At 47.2% G+C, this 18,956-nt stretch overlaps 1 protein-coding gene across 2 annotated transcripts in view; it reads right to left on the bottom strand.

The window, feature by feature from the left end:
- PLXNB1 (plexin B1) overlaps positions 1-18,956 on the bottom strand; it is a 363,371-nt gene that overhangs the window by 97,536 nt on the left and 246,879 nt on the right. For both annotated transcript variants that reach the window (XM_069206118.1, XM_069206119.1), the window contains exons 10-15: positions 18,785-18,893; positions 16,483-17,403; positions 15,301-15,429; positions 13,566-13,688; positions 12,126-12,219; positions 8,070-8,236 (exon numbers count right to left, since the gene is read on the bottom strand). In XM_069206118.1, the coding sequence (XP_069062219.1) occupies positions 8,070-8,236; positions 12,126-12,219; positions 13,566-13,688; positions 15,301-15,429; positions 16,483-17,403; positions 18,785-18,893 (1,543 nt within the window). The remainder of the gene's footprint in view (positions 1-8,069; positions 8,237-12,125; positions 12,220-13,565; positions 13,689-15,300; positions 15,430-16,482; positions 17,404-18,784; positions 18,894-18,956) is intronic.

Genomic DNA, 18,956 nt, shown 5'->3' with positions numbered 1-18,956 from the left:
GGAAAACCAATTGTCCTAGATACTGGACAATACCTAAAATAATGATGACCCGTAGGTAAATATATTTAATTTGCCTACATCATACCTACATAATTTGAACAATCATTTAGTATCTGCAGTCCCCTGAAGATAACCACACGTTGCTGCTTTAAATAAAGATACCCGAAAAAAGACAATTTAGGAAAGCTTTAATTAAATGATTCCTTCGCTACTGTCCGAGCACCTGGAACTGCACCTGTGGCACGTGCGTCATTCCCACCCACACGCATCCCTATGAGGAGCACAGGGCTTGCAAACCTCTGATGGTTGATCTTACAGAGGACTGCTTTAAGACATGCACCGTGGCAAATGAAATCCTGTCACTGGGGGTAAGCTGCAGGATTGTGCAGTTGGGGGTCCCTTGCAGCTCAGTCTTGAAGTCAGGCAGACAAGTGATCCTGTAGTGCATACATCAGGGTAGGGAATTAAGAAGGGATTTGGCATTGTACGATGAGTCTGTCTTCATAAACAGGGTAGTAAGCACCTCTGATCATCGCCACGTCAGAGGTTCTGGTAGAAAGAGGAAAGGTAAGGTGGCACAGTCGCTGTGGGATTTCATGGCCGTGCTTTCTGCGCGAATGAAACTTAGGAGCGCGAGTGCTCGTGGAGGGAACGGGGATATTTTCCATACACGCAATCTGACAGGAGAGCGGTGTTGAAAGAGAGAATGGAGTCACTGCCACCCTTCTCAGACCAACTAGTGGAAGCGTGAGAAGATGTTTAACTCTACTGCCCAGCTCTCTTCTCTCCCTGGCGTACCCTGGCCTGCAAATCTTACCTTTCCTTAGAAATTGGATATTTGTTTTCTTTTTGTTTCTTGCAAGTTTGGTGGCAAAAAATAAATCAAAAGCAAAGTTTGGTAAAAAATGAAAATGTCACTTACCCAGTGTACATCTGTTCGTGGCATCAGTCGCAGTAGATTCGCATGTTCTGCAATAGCTCGCCATCTGGTGTTGGGCCGGAGTGTTACAAGTTGTTTTTCTTCGAAGAAGTCTTTCGAGTCACGGGACCGAGTGACTCCTCCTTTTGTCTCCATTGCGCATGGGCGTCGACTCCATCTTCGATTGTTTTTCCCCGCAGAGGGTGAGGTAGGAGTTGCATTGTAGTAATAGTGCCCATGCAATGGAGTGACTAAGTATGCACCTATTTAAGGTTGAGATGATACATATATAAATAATTGAAGGTAACTTCCAAACTGCTACAGGCTCCCGGGGAGGCGGGTGGGCACATGCGAATCTACTGCGACTGATGCCACGAACAGATGTACACTGGGTAAGTGACATTTTCAGTTCGATGGCATCTGTCGCTGTAGATACGCATGTTCTGCATAGACTAGTAAGCAGTTATTTCCCCAAAAGCGGTGGATCAGCCTGTAGGAGTGGAAGTAGTCTGAAATAATGTCCTTAATACAGCTTGACCTACTGTGGCTTGTTGTGCGGATAACACGTCTACACAGTAGTGCTTGGTGAATGTATGAGGCGTAGACCATGTGGCTGCCTTACATATTTCTTGCATTGGGATGTTTCCTAGAAAGGCCATGGTAGCACCTTTCTTTCTGGTTGAGTGTGCCCTTGGTGTAATGGGCAGCTGTCGTTTAGCTTTAAGGTAGCAGATTTGGATGCATTTAACTATCCATCTGGCTATACCTTGTTTTGAAATTGGGTTTCCTGCATGAGGTTTTTGAAATGCAATAAAAAGTTGTTTAGTCTTTCTGATGTTCTTTGTTCTGTCAATGTAATACATTAATGCTCTTTTGACATCTAATGTATGTAGTGCCCTTTCAGCTACGGTATCTGGCTGTGGAAAGAACACTGGAAGTTCCACTGTTTGATTTAGATGGAACGGTGAAATAACCTTTGGCAAAAATTTAGGATTGGTCCTTAGGACGACTTTATTTTTGTGTAGTTGTATAAAAGGTTCCTGTATAGTAAACGCCTGAATCTCGCTTACTCTTCTCAGGGAAGTAATGGCGATGAGAAATGCCACCTTCCAGGTTAGGAACTGTATGTCGCAGGAGTGCATGGGTTCAAAAGGTGGACCCATAAGTCTAGTTAGGACAACATTTAGGTTCCATGAAGGAACAGGTAGTGTTCTTGGTGGTATAATTCTCCTAAGGCCCTCCATGAATGCTTTAATGACTGGTATTTTATATAGGGAAGTTGAATAGGTAGTCTGCAGGTATGCAGATATTGCTGCAAGGTGAATCTTAATGGAAGAGAAAGCTAGGTTAGATTTTTGTAAGTGAAGCAAGTAACCCACTACATGTTCTGGAGTTGTGTGTAATGGTTGTATTTGATTAATATGGCAGTAGCAAACAAACCTCTTCCATTTACTTGCATAGCAGTGCCTGGTGGATGGCCTTCTTGCTTGTTTTATGACTTCCATACATTCTTGGGTAAGTTGTAAGTGCCCGAATTCTAGGATTTCAGGAGCCAGATTGCTAGATTCAGCGATGCTGGATCTGGGTGTCTGATCTTTTGGTTGTGCTGTGTCAACAGATCTGGCCTGTTGGGCAATTTGATGCAGGGTACCACTGATAGGTCTAGCAGCGTTGTGTACCAGGGTTGCCTTGCCCAAGTTGGTGCTATCAATATGAGTTTGAGTTTGCTTTGACTGAGTTTGTTTACCAGGTAAGGAAGGAGAGGGAGAGGAGGAAAAGCGTAAGCAAATATCCCTGACCAGTTCATCCATAGGGCATTGCCTTGGGATTGTTTGTGTGGGTATCTGGATGCGAAGTTTTGGCATTTTGCGTTCTCCTTTGTCGCAAACAAGTCTATCTGAGGTGTTCCCCAGAGTTTGAAATAAGTGTTCAGTATTTGGGGGTGAATTTCCCATTCGTGGACCTGTTGGTGATCTCGAGAGAGATTGTCTGCGAGTTGATTTTGTATCCCTGGTATAAACTGTGCAATTAGGCGAATTTGGTTGCGAATTGCCCAATGCCAAATTTTTTGTGCTAGCAGGCTTAACTGCGTGGAGTGCGTCCCTCCCTGCTTGTTTAGATAATACATTGTTGTCATGTTGTCTGTTTTGACGAGAATGTATTTGTGAACTATTATTGGTTGGAAAGCTTTTAGTGCTTGAAAAACTGCTAGAAGTTCTAGGTGATTGATATGCAGTTTTGTTTGATGTACGTTCCATTGTCCTTGTATGCTGTGTTGATTGAGGTGTGCTCCCCACCCTGTCATGGAAGCATCTGTTGTTATTACGTATTGTGGCACTGGGTCTTGGAAAGGCCGCCCCTTGTTTAAATTTATGTTGTTCCACCACAGAAGCGAGAGGTAAGTTTGGCGGTCTATTAACACCAGATCTAGAAGGTGACTCTGTGCTTGAGACCACTGTGATGCTAGGCATTGTTGTAAGGGCCTCATGTGCAGTCTTGCGTTTGGGACAATGGCTATGCATGATGACATCATGCCTAGGAGTTGTAATACCATCTTTGCCTGTATCTTTTGTGTTGGATACATGCGTTGTATGATGGTGTTGAAATTTTGAATTCTTTGTGGACTTGGAGTGGCTACTCCTTTTGATGTGTCTATTATGGCTCCCAGGTATTGTTGTACCTTGCGTGGCAGAATTTTGGATTTTGTGAAATTGACGGTGAACCCTAGTTTGAAGAGGGTTTGTATGATATGATTTGTGTGATTTGAGCACTCTATTAACGAATGGGCCTTGATTAGCCAGTCGTCTAGATATGGGAACACATGTATTTGCTGTCTTCTGATGTGTGCTGCGACTACCGCTAGACATTTGGTAAAGACTCTTGGTGCGGTTGTTAATCCGAAAGGCAGTACCTTGAATTGGTAATGTATTCCTTTGAATACAAACCTTAGGTATTTCCTGTGCGATGGGTGTATTGGTATATGGAAATAAGCATCCTTGAGGTCTAAAGTTGCCATGTAGTCGTGCAGTTTTAGCAATGGCAATACTTCTTGTAGTGTGACCATGTGGAAGTGGTCTGATTTGATGAAAGTGTTCACTACTCTGAGGTCTAGGATTGGTCTCAGCGTTTTGTCCTTCTTTGGTATCAGAAAGTACAGTGAGTAAACTCCTGTGTTTATTTGTGTGTTTGGCACTAATTCGATTGCATTCTTTTGCAATAGTGCCTGCACTTCTATCTCCAGGAGATTGGAATGGTGTGTTGTTAAATTTTGTGCTTTTGGTGGTACGTTTGGAGGGAATTGTAGAAATTCTATGCAATAACCATGTTGGATAATTGCTAGAACCCAAGTGTCTGTAGTGATTTCCTCCCATGCTTTGTAATAATGACCTATTCTTCCCCCCACTGGTGTTGTGTGGAGGGGGTGAGTGACATGTGAGTCATTGTTTAGTAGTAGGGGTTTTGGGGCTTTGAAATCTCCCTCTATTTCTAGGGAATTGCCCTCCTCTATATTGTCCCCGAAAACCTCCTCTATACTGTCCCTGGTAAGTGGACGGTGTTGCTTGTGAGGTGCTGGCTTGTGTGCTTTGACCCCGAAACCCCCCTCGAAAGGGCGTTTTACGGAATGTGCTGTAATTCCCTCTGCTCTGCGGGGAGTAGAGTGCGCCCATGGCTTTGGCAGTGTCCGTATCTTTTTTGAGTTTCTCAATCGCTGTGTCCACTTCTGGACCGAACAGTTCTTTTTCATTAAAAGGCATATTGAGAACTGCTTGTTGAATCTCTGGTTTAAATCCAGACGTTCGGAGCCATGCATGCCTTCTGATAGTTACAGATGTATTAATTGTCCGTGCAGCTGTATCTGCAGCGTCCATGGAGGAACGTATCTGGTTGTTGGAGATGGTCTGTCCCTCCTCAACCACTTGTTTTGCCCTATTTTGGAAGTCTTTGGCAGATGTTCAATGAGATGTTGCATCTCGTCCCAGTGGGCTCTGTCATAGCGCGCAAGTAGTGCCTGGGAGTTCGCGATGCGCCACTGGTTTGCAGCTTGTGCTGCGACTCTCTTACCAGCTGCATCGAACTTGCGGCTTTCTTTATCTGGGGGTGGTGCATCTCCAGATGTGTGAGAGTTGGCCCTTTTCCTAGCTGCTCCTACAACAACAGAGTCTGGTGGCAGCTGTGTTGTGATGAAAACCGGGTCCGTAGGAGGCGGCTTATACTTTTTTTCCACCCTTGGTGTGATTGCCCTACTTTTGACCGGGTCCTTAAATATGTCTTTTGCGTGCCGGAGCATACCAGGGAGCATAGGCAGGCTTTGGTAGGAGCTGTGGGTGGAGGAGAGTGTGTTGAACAAGAAATCATCCTCGACCTGTTCTGAGTGGAGGCTTACGTTGTGAAATTGTGCTGCTCTAGCCACCACCTGAGAGTACGCGGTGCTGTCTTCTGGTGGAGATGGTTTTGTAGGGTATGCCTCCGGGCTGTTATCTGACACTGGGGCGTCGTATAGGTCCCATGCGTCCTGATCTTGGTCACCCTGGCTCATGGTGGTGTGAGCTGGGGAGTGTGATGGCGTTTGTGCTGGTGAAACGTTAATCACGGGCGGAGGAGAGGGTGGTGGTGTAACTCTTTTCACCACTTTTGGTTGTGGTGCTTGTTCCGTCTGGAACTCCAACCTTCTCTTTCTCCTAATGGGGGGAAGGGTGCTTATTTTTCCTGTCCCCTGCTGAATGAAGATACGCTTTTGCGTATGGTCCACATCAGTTGCTTGTAGCTCTTCCTCAAACCTATGCTTTTGCATTTGGGAGGTTAGCGAGTGCTCTTCTGTATAAGAGCCTGAAGCTGGGTCGCTTGCAGTTTGTTTCGGCATCGAAACTTTGTCTGCGTGTTTTTTCGGCTCCGAGGTGACTTTTTTCCTTTTCGGGGCCGAAACCTCTCGGCGTCGATCTGTTTCGGTGCCGCTGTCTCGGCGTCGAGCCGTGTCCACACCGGCATCTCAGTGTCGAGGCTTGTCTCCAGCACTTTCTCGGTCCCGAGAAGGCTGCGTGCCGGTGTCTCGACCGGAGTCGGACGATCTCGGCACTGTTTGGGCCTTTTTCGGTGCCGACGGTCGGTCACCGAATTTATGGGTCGAGCCATGGCCTGGTGGCAGTGGCGTCCCCTGGGCCTTGTAAATGTTTCTTTGTGTGGTTTTCGACGTTTTACTCACGGTTTGTGTATCGTCGAATCCTTCGGAGTCTGAGTCTTGGATCGAGAAGGTACCTTCCTCTTCTTGTTCCTCGAACTCCCGTTGGGCTGTCGGTGCGGACGCCATTTGAAGTCTTCTGGCTCGACGGTCTCGGAGTGTTTTTCGGGACCGGAACGCACGACAGGCCTCGCAGGTGTCTTCGCTGTGCTCAGGTGACAGGCACAGGTTGCAGACCAAGTGTTGGTCTGTGTAGGGGTATTTATTGTGGCATTTGGGGCAGAAACGGAACGGGGTCCGTTCCATCGGCGTTCTTCAGCACGCGGTCGGGCCGACCAGGCCCCGACGGAGGATCGAAAAACTACCCCGAAGGGCACCGGAGCTCTTCGATCTTCGATGCGGTGTGGAATCTAAGTACGCCGATCCCGAACGCAACAATACCGACGAAAATCTTCCGAAATTAACTATTTTTTCCGTTCCGAAACTCGGAGCGACAGGAACACGTCCGAACCCGATGGCGGAAAAAAAACAATCGAAGATGGAGTCGACGCCCATGCGCAATGGAGACAAAAGGAGGAGTCACTCGGTCCCGTGACTCGAAAGACTTCTTCGAAGAAAAACAACTTGTAACACTCCGGCCCAACACCAGATGGCGAGCTATTGCAGAACATGCGTATCTACAGCGACAGATGCCATCGAACAGGAAGTTATAACTTTCTGTATACCACATGGATGGAAAAATATCCTCACAATGTGATTTGTCAAATACCAAAGCACTTTCAAAGTGCTTTCCGTGGAACTCCCTGACAGTATTAAAAAATAAAAGGAAGTTTCTGTATTTGTTTATTCGTTTTAAAGGAAAATATTAATAAAAAAACAAAATAACATTACAATTCATTACCTTGTCCCATCCCGCCTCCAACACGCCCCCTAAACAAGGGTAGCGATGTGAGTCACACCGTGTGCAAATAAATATAAATCCATACCTAACATTACATCACTTAAATAGCATAATTGGTACTACTGCATCAAACTACGGCAGATCAGCATCACAGACATATCGAAAGAGTATTGATCACCTGTCCCCGCCACACCTGGTGTATCCGGACTTCTACTGCGTCCCGCTCCGTCCTTCCTCCCAGTTCCACTCCGTTGTAAACCAACCCGCGCCCTACCCCACATTCAGCTCGTACCCACCTCGCAAATTCCCATAACCGCTGCTTTCACGTGGGCAGTCGTTCAGACATCTACCTTAGTGCTATAAACTTCTCTGCCACAGTAAGACCTAGTTCCAATACCTTCTCCACATGCTTTATGTGTTTATTACGTGTGATTTGTCCCAGTAGGCACATCTGTACCGTTGGCTGTATTTGCAATTCGGCTAGTATTCCTAAAGTCTGAATTACTTCACCCCAAACACCAAATTCAGTTTCAGAATGCTTTGGTGTACAGATCTGTCACTTCATGTGATGCTCTGTCAGGCCATGATGAGGAGGTCAGGCATCCAAAGAGAATCACAAAGTGTCGCGGTCTTCGTGGTTGTTTTACGGTTTTGAGAGGGTAACATAATTCCACTCCAGTGAGATTAAGATGGTTGGGCCTTTGTTATTAAAAACATACAATATCTTAAGCTGGTGATGGCTACAGGGATGTTCATCGATAGGCAGTTCTACTCATGTTAAAGGAGGTGTGTGTCACAGAGTGGATGGGGGGAGTGTGGTACTCACAGAGTGGATGAGGGGGAGTGTGGTACTCACAGAGTGGATGAGGGGGAGTGTGGGGGAGTGTGGTACTCACGGAGTGGATGGGGGAGTGTGGTACTCACAGAATGGATGAGGGGGAGTGTGGTACTCACAGAGTGGATGAGGGGGAGTGTGGTACTCACGGAGTGGATGAGGGGGAGTGTGGTACTCACGGAGTGGATGAGGGGAGTGTGGTACTCACAGAGTGGATGAGGGGGAGTGTGGTACTCACAGAGTGGATGAGGGGTGCAGGGCAGGTGTCTTCAACCTCTTCTCCACAGGATTCGACAAAAACACAGCCAGGTTGCTCCCCGCCACACCACACGCAGCGGTACTGGGGGTCCGCGGTCTGACAGCGGCTGCAGTCCGGGTGCCCCACCGAGCAGTTGTAGAGAGTGACTGCAAGAGAGTGAGTATAGGTCACACGAGGCGACGACACCAGGCGCTGAGATGGGGGTGTACGAAGGAGGTACAACACACATGCAGTGTTTCCTGTTCCTTCTCAGATCACTGAAGGCAAAGGTGGTCCAAGCGTCAGGATCACAAAGTCAGCATTTCATTCTCTGTACATATATCATGCATTAGGACACCCTGCACAACTGCAATGTATGCTTCCCTTTGCACATGCGTTACTCTTAAGCACAGCAATAAGGCACATGCAGTAGACATACATCACCCTAAATACACACGCTTCTTACCTGAGCAGGAAGATTAGTTTTTAGTTACTCACACCATTACTCACTAATTAAAGTCAGCCAAGGAAAGCTGATGGTAACAACATATGATTTTCAAATGGTTTAGAGTCCCCTCTGCCCACATTCAGCTTCACCCATCTTTATCCTGGACTCGGGTTCACCATCCATGAACGAAATATTCTCCTCAGGCCATACGCAACCTCAAGCGCCCACCCTAAACAGCATTCATGCTAAACCCACCTCTTACCTACATCAACCCGCCACCACACTGCGCACAACCAGTCACTCCTCACCCATCTGGCCAAAGCACCTTCACAATCCACAGACACCCCATGTCTCCTCCTATGTCTGGAGTCCCTCTGTGCTCAGAGTCCACCTGCCTCAACCTACTTTCATCTTTCATCCAGCTGCCTACGTCCAGCATCTGCTCCCACAAAACTGCACAGCGCCCACTCCCAACTCAAGTTCCAGATCCCTAACCCTTTCTTGAAGTCCAACCCACTTTTGTCTGGTTTTAGCCAGCCTCCCCACCTCTCACAAAGCTGAGTCATCCTTCCCCTGAAACCCAATCTCCTTTTTACTACTGGTCAGTCTTCTGCCCTCCATCCAAACCAGTTTCCAACCTTCTACCTAATCCTATATGCCACCTCTCAGGTCGAGACCTGCTTCTGGCACCTTTGTAGAAGGCCAGCTCACACCCATTGGTCCAATGTCATTTCCATCCCTCCACCCAAGGCCAGCTTCCAGCCCTTTACCACTGGGGCTACCAGATTCTTACTTCCTGGGAAAATTCAGGGAACCTGGAGATGGTGGCCCTGACACAAACCAAAAGCACAAACGTGAAAAATACTATGGTTTGTAATTTAACAGTGGCAAGGGAAAAAAGTGTGCAAAATAGTGAATACTGACAGATACACCTTCCACATCTGAGAAGGCACTGCAGGAGGTGCTTCATGTGCTGATGCCCTGTAGCGCTAAAAATAAGCTGATGGACAAAATACACAATGCTGGGGTCCTAACGCTGACAAAGCACTTGAGGGGGATGGTCACGTTCCTGGAGTATTAGCTCCACCCTTTCAACTGCTGTGCAAGGTACGGAGCTAACTAACCTTACCTGTGTTTCTGTTGCGCGTGACACACCTCAGGCAGTTGGTGCTGCTTGGGTGCTTCTGCAGACCCCTATCCTGTTTGGCGATCCTGCAGAGCTAGGGCAATCCTGGATTATGGCCTGCTGGGTTTGCTGCACAGAGAGAGCTGCAGGGCGCGCCTTGATCAGGATGCGCCGAGGTTTGCCGCTGCCAAGGTCTAGCTGGACCCCACACCGCTGTTGCTGGCCTTGTTGCACTTGTGTGGTGGGACACCGGGTCGGCACTAGACCAGCGCATGCTGATTCTGGGCCAGAACCATGACCTGAGATCTAGAACACCTCGCTGGACCTTGGCTGCTTCACTACTTCGACTCAAATTGATCCCTCCACCCAGCAGAAGTCTGGTTGTCAGGGTTTCAGGCTTCGCATACCTTTATGTGAAATGATGTTTTAAAGACTGATTGATGACATTGCCCCCCCTCATGACTTCCCATTGTACTCCCTCAATAACATACTGAACAATAACTAAAACCTTGCAGAAGCTTTCAGAAGAGATCAACACCACCTGCATTGAAAAATATCATAACAATTAAGGGTTAACTACCTTGACATCTTAAGAATGTAAGTTGTCCTTTTAAAGTTTTTTAATTTAGGGCCCTCTTGTGGTGTGGACACATGTGAATGTACAAGTACTTTTGCTGAAACTGCTTCTAGCTTGGTTGGTTTCCCTTTCATCGCTGAAAGGCCACATTTATACCTGAGGAGGGGACCGAAGACCCCCCCAGGTCAGGGGAGGCTATGGCTTCTGCTCCCCAGTGGAGGACCTCTCACCCAAATTGAAGACCAGTCTGGCAGTGGATCTCTAAACCCTTCAGAGCAAAAATATGTGGCAGCTTCTCTGAAGGCACAAGAGTTTGTCAAGCGGGCACAATGCCATTTTTGCACCATCAGCAAACTTTTTTGTTTTACACTAACAAACCCTAAAAGTGGAAGTCTGCTACTATAGAACAATGAAAACTAATATCCTTACTGCTGGGAGTGGTCTCCGTGCACATCAGGCCCACTGACTGATTTCCCTACCTTGCTTGCAGATGTTGAAAATGTGGAAGCAACAAAATTCGCTGTGAGGGAGACAAAGGACATCTTAGCGAATGGTGACCTGAAAATGTTGTTGAAAATGTTGCTCTCATGTGGTTCCTGAGTAGCTCACGTAGGCGCCTTATTTCTTTGTTTTGCTAAATATGTGTTTGTGAAGGACTGGATGGACAGGGGGAGGTTCTTATTGACTCAATGTGGATGGATATGTTTCTCATATAGTGGTTGGTAAGGGATGTTCTACTAAACACTACTATTAAGACTGATAAGGGAACAGACTTGATCAAAGTCACTTTCCCAAGTTCACACAATTTGTTGTAATGTGGAAGCTGAGATTTCAGTCTACTCTCTAGATTTTGAAGTCAAATGCACATCGGCTACATGTTATGTCCTCATATTTAGCCTTCCTGGGAATCGTTAATGCTAACCCTACACCTTCTACCCTCTTTGGACTATCTTAGATCATCTTGTAAAAGCACAGAATGATGGCATCAAACTGTCAATATTTTATTTTCAAAGACTTTTCTGTTCATATTCCAGTCCTGTAAACACAGCAGTTCAAACAAATCTTAGTCTGCATATTTTAGTAGCAAATGTACATTTAACAAGTTTCTATTTTCTCTAAATATACTTTCTCTCGTTTCTTTGGTTAGTAAAAGCTTTCTTGTTTGATGGGGATAAAGTCCTGGTTTGAAACATGGAAAACTGAAAGATGACTTTGGCGAGGGTTGTTTTTCCTTTAGTTAGTTCATTCAAAATAAAATTAACAGCAGTTGTATGTTTTTAGCTTAGAGGAATTGTGGTAAGAAAGCAGAATAAATATGTTCACTAAATTATTGTTTGATTCAAATAAACTCTAGGCAAAGTGGTCTTTTTCAAATGGTAGAAAACAAGGGTGTCATGCACTAAACTCAGTCAATGCTCACTTTACACTAACTGAGGAAGGTCAGCCCTGGTGGACGTGATGCAGTCCGTACTGTGTGAAGCATCCAACGTTTCACCTACTGAGTCAGGTCAAGACACCCCTGCCTACCGCAGGGCGCTTCTGAGCAGAGAGGCCTTACCCAGCACCTTACAGGGGTGTTGTGGTCTCTGCTATGCTTGTTATACTAAGCAAAATAGAAGAAGTAAATCCTGGCTGACCGTGAGTGACCAATCCCCAACATCTCCCTCACTCAAAACTCTGCTATACCCCTACCGTCCTGTATGGGTCCTATTCCCGTGCCTCTGTCACCGGTCATCGTCTACGTCCCCACCTAAGCACAGCATCCACCGCTCCATCCAAGCCCTGCCTCCAAGACTTTGTCCATGCCCACTCGCATGCAGATCTAAAGCCGGCCAATCTCGTTCATTCCAGGCCTGGGTACCACATCTCTTCATGCAGTCACTACCCTGTGGGCAGGTTACATACCGTGTAGATCCTCCGTGCTGTCCACTCTCAGCTCCTGCTGCCGCTGCACGTACACCACAGCATTGAACTCTGGCTGGGGCGCCGAGTAGCTGTACTAAAACAAGAACGGAAAGTTACGGTGTGATGGGCAAAGATGCATCAACCACAACAAGGATAGGGCGTTAGTAGGGCGGCAACGAGACAAGATGCAGCTCTAACAACTTGAATAATCAGTAGTAGGCGGTCGGCAAAGATGTGCCTACCACAACAAGAGCAGGAGGTTAGTAGGTTACGGAAAGAGGCGTTGCTGCCACAATGACAGCATGACATTAGTAGGGAGGTCAGAGGAAAAGAAGATCTACTGTAGCAAGACCAGCACATTAGTAGAGCGGTGATAAAGAGACACATCTAAAGCAAGAAGAACAGGACATTAGTGGGTGGCCAGAAGAGACAGATCTGCAACAACAAGAACACAACGCCAGGAGATGGTGGGAAAAGAGAATCTATCACAAGAACTGGCCAATGGGAGGTCATGGGAAATGGTGCATCTATTGCAATAAGACCATAATGTCATAGGTGATAGAAAAATATGCATCTAAATAATGAAGAGAAGGTTAGTAGATGGTGGGAAAAGATGTATTTTCGTGAACAGGTTGTTGGGCATTGGAGAGAAAAAAGGAGAGCCTACAGGAGGAAAAATTAACACCAGGAGATAGATGCCTCATTTCCCCTTGCTAACACAACAACGAAGAGATGTTAGGAGGTGTTGGCAAGAGATGCAGCTACTATGAGAAACAACACAAAAGGAGATGGAAGGGAAATGAGGCATCTAATGCAGCAACAAAAGGACATCAAGGGGGTTATTACAACTTTGGAGGAGGTGTTAATCCGTCCCAAAAGTGACGGTAAAGTGACGGATATACCACCAGCCGTATTACGAGTTCCATAGGATATAATGGACTCGTAATACAGCTGGTGGTATATCCGTCACTTTACCGTCACTTTTGGGACGGATTAACACCTCCTCCAAAGTTGTAATAACCCCCTAAGTGTTGGCAAAAATGTGCATCTAATGCAACAAGTACAAGACAAGAGGAGGCGAATGGTATGAAGGAGGCATCCGCTTAACACAAACAAGATGTTAGGAGGTGGGCGGCTGTGGAGTTCCTACAACTACAAAGAGGCAACATTAGAAGGACAAAGGGAGATTTAGAGACATCCATTGCCTGGCTAATGCTGGGATAAGGGTGGCTCTCTCCCAGCCCTCCAGGGACGGAGGCCCTTCTGGAGAATGTCAATGTTTAGTAAAGCGAGCCTTCTAGTGGGTGAAGATTCAGTGCAGAAAAGACAGAAGGTGAGCACAGAAGCTTATGAAAGAGCTCATTTATGAAGGGAAACCCACCCATGAAATACGCCCCAGTCAGTATGAGAGCTCAAGCGCATGGCGTGCCCTGGTGTTACCTGGTGTAGCTGGCAGGTGATGTAATATCTGGACCGGTCATTCATGTCCACATCTACGAAGGCATCCATGACAACGGTCCGGCCCTCCAAGATCAGGACACACTCGTAGTCCCACTGCTCATCCTGAAGAACAGAACATAAGGACCAAAAGCATTGGTAACACTAACAAGCCACCAGCCAACACCGCCCCTCCCGAGAGCTGACGCAAAACTACCCCAGGCTCTGTCCACCATAAACACTTCCTCTTCAAACACTGATCTTTGAAGAAATGCTATTAGTGAAGACAGAGGGGTTTGGCTGATACAGGAAGCACCCCATCACTTCACAGACACAGCTTGTGGGGCTTTTCTGAATAGAAATGCTGGGTAGATCCTCACAGATCGATAGAAGATAATGCCAAATTGTGGGACCTAGTTAGTAACAGTGTCTGCCTCCTTTACAGAGGTATGCCCTTGGGCCTGTATAGAAATGAAGAAATACTGAGGTATGAGGGCACACTGACACTTGGGTGTGGGTGCAGCTAGCATAATATGAGAAACTGCTTAAAATGATGCCTTTATGGAACACTTCATAAGTTGCATGTCACACACGGTAGTTCACTGTATGCACAATCAAAAATGTTGCTTGACTAGGGGGTATTATCCTCAAGCACCTTATATCCTTCCTAGATAACTGCATTCATCGAATCAGACTGGGATTCATCCTATCAAAATTTAGCATCATCTAGGGCTACTGAACAAGACATACCTCTCACCAAATATCAGTATCGCTCCTCTACCGAGCATTAAAAGCTCTCACAGCATTCATAACTCAGTGTACACAGGTGTCACTCAGATCTCCCACAAATGAGAGACAATATCTAAAGAACATCTTTAAGAAGCCAAAAGAGTGAGATCTTACTCTTGGGCGATGTAGGCCCTTCGCCTCTTCCGGGTTGAAGCCTGTGGGGGTCACACATGACAACAGTACAGAAATGCGTCCTCTTTGACAATGAACTCTCCTACCCCCACAAGTGAATACACAAAAAAACACCCTTTGTCTCCTGTGCTTGTAACACTTATTCCACTGCTCTTGTTTTTGTGTTTCCTTTTCTGGACACTTGCAATGGGTGATGTATGGGTATACCAAAAAGGCATCACTTCAAATGTCGCCAAAGGAGTAGAGTAGTCTTGATCTGCAGGGACCACCACACTCCCATTACCAATCAAACAAAGGCACGATTCAAGGCTTTGTGCAGCGACAAGACTCTACACAGTTGTTCACAGGGTTACTTCACCAAGTTATTGCAGAGTTCCCAAGAGACCCTTCTTAAGTACAGGAGCATCCTCAAGGGACCATGCTTCTGCTTGGTCAGTCACGTGCTCACATCTGTCTAAACGTCGAAACTCTCGATTAATACCCACTAACTGCTATCACCCATCAGCGCATCATGTCCTAGTGACCATCCATCTTTGTTTGGTAGCTACCTGCAAAGATGACCAAAACTACCAAGGGCTTAGATTACCTGCAGAAAACTACTCCAGTTACTAAAAAATGTAAGGGGACAGCCACATCAAAAGTATTCAAAACACACTCCACCTCTGAGTGACGCAGTCGAAGTACTCAAACCTTAGCGCCTGGAAGCTTTACATGTGCCCAAGTCACACACCCCAAGAGCCCTTAGGCTGCAGAAAAGTGGGCAGTAGCACTTTGAATCCCCCTTAAATAAAGAAGGAACCAAAGACCAGATGAATACCTGAAAGAGATGGAAGTTCTTCCCCACCAGCGTGATCTTCCGCTCCACGTTGACAGGCAGCAGAGAGGAGCCCTGGATGCTCTGCACACAAGGACAGGCACTGGGCCCCCACACAAACTCTTCTTCATTCTGCAAAACACAAAACAAAATCAAACATGGCATCACCGCTGCAAAGAAGACAACGAACAAACTTAGATCTATCATTGGCGTCCCTCACCTAATACGAGTGCAGCATCAGGACTGGAACCCATGACCTATGGGATGCACTCAGCGCTCTGCTTCAGGCACATCAACCCACTGAGCAACCTTACCTCGTCACACATGAGCAGGCGAGTCTTTCAGTAATAGCAAAGCTGCCTGTATCCAGTACTGGTGCAGAATTAATTTTGTAAACCACTAATCCTCTCCTGACATTTTATTTTACAGGAACTGACAAGCTCATTGCTCTCTCTCTCAAAGTGGAACCTTAAGTGTATTTCCAACTGGAGCTCTGAAACAGCTGTAATGAAAGCAATTCACAAGATGGACCATCCTCTGTGTGAGCATCTAGCCTCCAGGACAAGGTACAAGGTGGATCCAGTAATGTGTAGGCCTGCTTTAAACAACCACGATTCACCCATTGCATGGTGGAGAAGTGTGGCTCAATGGTTAGAGCCGCAGACCCTGGTGCAGAAATCTGGCCCGGGACCAGGGTTCAATTCCCACCTCGGCGGGTCTTGAGCTCAATTTCCTCAGACCTGATAATTCTCGCATCTGTGCCTAATCTAATTCATGGGTCCCACTCTGTAACTCTGGGCAATAGTTTGCTTAATCTCCACAACGGCCCCAACAGCGCTGGGATGCCTGGCTTCACCTTGGAGGTTGCCCAGGAGTGGGTACCTCACAGGGAAAAGCCAGGAGGGGTTCCACAGCGGTATGCGTACAGCGCCTTGAGACCCTAACGGGTGAGTAGTGCGCTATACAAGTACAAAGTTTACAGTTTTACAGTTTACAGCTTATCCCTAGACGCTCCTACCTTCGCCTGGGTGCAGGAAGACTTCCTAGGCACCTCAGAGCACCTTCCTGGACTCTGGCGGTCTCATACTTCACTTAGGAACTTCTCGTTTGACTACAGGTGTTGGACTTTGAGAAGGCCATGAAAACATCACCTGGAATTTACAGAAGCAATTATTCCCAGCTTACCAGCTCAATGAAACCAGCAGAATCATACTGATAGTCGTATAATGAGGGCAGGATTCTGGGAAAAGTCGATGAAACCCCATCTAGTTCGCCATCGCCCGAGAGGATCGTGGAAGTCGAGAAGGGAAACGTGTCGTTCTCGATTGATAGCGAGTCAGTCCAGTCCTCTTTCGTTTCTGGGCCTTCCTGCACCACCCAGTCGATAATTGTTGGGGGCACCTCTGTAGCCGTCAGTTGAGCATCGAGGTCTTCTGGAAGTTCGGATATGGAAGGAGCGCCACTGGGAGTCTGATTGGTGGCCGGAAGCGTTGGCACAGCAGTCGCTGTTTCCTCTTGTGCTGGTTGAAAAGTGACAGAAGGCCCAGCGTCACTGTCCTCGCCTGCGGGAGTGGTAAAGGCAGGAACAAGAGGCGGTGCAGTGCTCGGAAGAGGTGTGGCGAGTGGTACAGTGGACCCAAACTCTTCCACGGTTGTTGGCTCTGCTGTGAGGAGCATCACTTCATCTGTGGTTAGAGACACATTCTCTACAATCACCGCAACCTGTGTTGTAGGCTCTTTGTAAGGTGTTGTGGGTCCTTCTGTAGGAGGCAGTGTGGTCTCCTCTGGAGTTCCACCAGGGGAGGTTGGAAGAGGTTGAGCTGTCGTGGTCATAGGTGCCTGGCTTGGTGTTTCCAGCGGAGGCTCCGTGGTCACAACAGTGATCCTGGGAGCCGTGGTCGGAGTTGGCACAGTGGTGCTGGCTGTGGTTGCAAGTGTGGTAGCGGTGGTGATGGTGGTTGTGCTTGGAGATGTAGTAGACGCAACCGCTGGGAAGGTGGAAGAACCGGGGGTCACAGGAGGTTCAGTGGTGGAGGGCACCGTGGTGGGAGGTGTTCCAGAAGACACCACCGGGGGAAGAGACGCGCTTGAAACTGGCACCTGGACCTAGAACGAGAAGGGTAGAAGGCATTAATGTGGCACATGGTGGTCTTTAGAGAGAAGAGATGGAGGGGCAACAGGAGAACATCAATACGTTGCAACTGGTAAAAGCTGTAATGGAGAATGGTGAATGAGTAACATTCAAAGTAACGAAAGGAGGGGGTGAGGCAACTTGGAATGGAACAGAAAGTACTGTCTGCTTAACTCCAGGGAGAGGTTAGTTAATGGTAACATGAGTACTCCCAGTTTACTCCAAACTGCACAGTTACTTACCTGGGGCAAGATCATTGCCTGGAAGTTGTTCGTAAAATTATTTCTAAACACCACACAAGTAGATAACCCGTGGTGCTGGAACAATCTTCAGACTGGGGGGGGGGGGGGGGGCTGCCATTAGTATTACATCACTGAACTCACAGGGACTGTGAAAACTTCCCGAACCACACCAAGACAAGGGTGGCAAATGTGCTACGCCCCGTAAGCAGGAGAGCGACAGGGCGCAGTAGGTATCTGGGCGTGACTTCTGGAGCACCCGCCACGAATAGATTACTAAATCATGGTTTGGCGGCTCATTGTCGTTTATGGATAGCACGGTTACCACTGAAATGGCCACGGACTTTGCATCGACAGTTTCACTAGTGCACAGACGATAATGTATGGAATTTGGGTTTCAGTGAATATTTCTCATTTGGGCATCACAAAGTGTCTTGATTTGTTGTCATTCTATTGAAATCTTATTTCCACCAAGTTATAGACTTACCAAAAAAGCACTTTCTTAAGTGCTGTCATATTTTGCAATATCTGTGCAGTTCATCTGTGGGTACTTACATTGTTGCTGTTGTGTGTTAAAAGAAACCCTTCAGCCTTCCCTTTCACACCAAGAAGATTGCCCCACTGTACACTTTACAAAATGTTCTCACTTTGCAGTCAGAGTTAAACCAGTCTCTATGTTAGAAGAATAACCAGCAATCTGTCAGAAGGTGCAGCCCCTGACATTTGACCTCTGTCTTTGCAGCACAGCAAGTGTGACACAATACAAACAAAACATAAAGGCACCTTTGTGGCTCATTCACCTTCTGCACTCAGGCGTGGTAGTTTGGGGGTACAGCAGCACCCCCAGCTCTCCTACTTCCAGCATCTACGTAGATGCCTTTCAGTAGCCTATCCCAGCCTCAGCATCCTCAGTGTGCCAACCTCCGGCCTTCGTTGGTTTATCCTGACCTCCCAAGCCTGGCTGTGATGAGGCCAGGAAGGATCAGGTTCATGGTCTAACCCTGACAATCACAACTACGCTAGCTATCAGGGCCACAACAAACAAGAAGTCATTCATGTAAAATATGGCAAACACAGCAACCGGAGGAACGAGCAGCGTGTTGTGGCGCAAACCTACCATTCTGTTGTAGATCACGGTCCCTTCTTCACAGGTGGGTTTGTGGGTGCAGATATGCTGTTGGACACACCAGTTACATCCCCAGTCACTGCTCACACATCCCTGGCACCTGCAGAAGAGCAGAACAAAGGCATGACGCTGAATCTCAAACACTGGACCAGGAACAATGAAT

The sequence above is a fragment of the Pleurodeles waltl genome, chromosome 9 (assembly GCF_031143425.1).
Source record: "Pleurodeles waltl isolate 20211129_DDA chromosome 9, aPleWal1.hap1.20221129, whole genome shotgun sequence".
NCBI lineage: Eukaryota > Metazoa > Chordata > Amphibia > Caudata > Salamandridae > Pleurodeles > Pleurodeles waltl.
The sequence above is the reverse complement of the archived record's forward strand: the minus strand, read 5'-3'. Positions and strand labels throughout refer to the sequence as shown.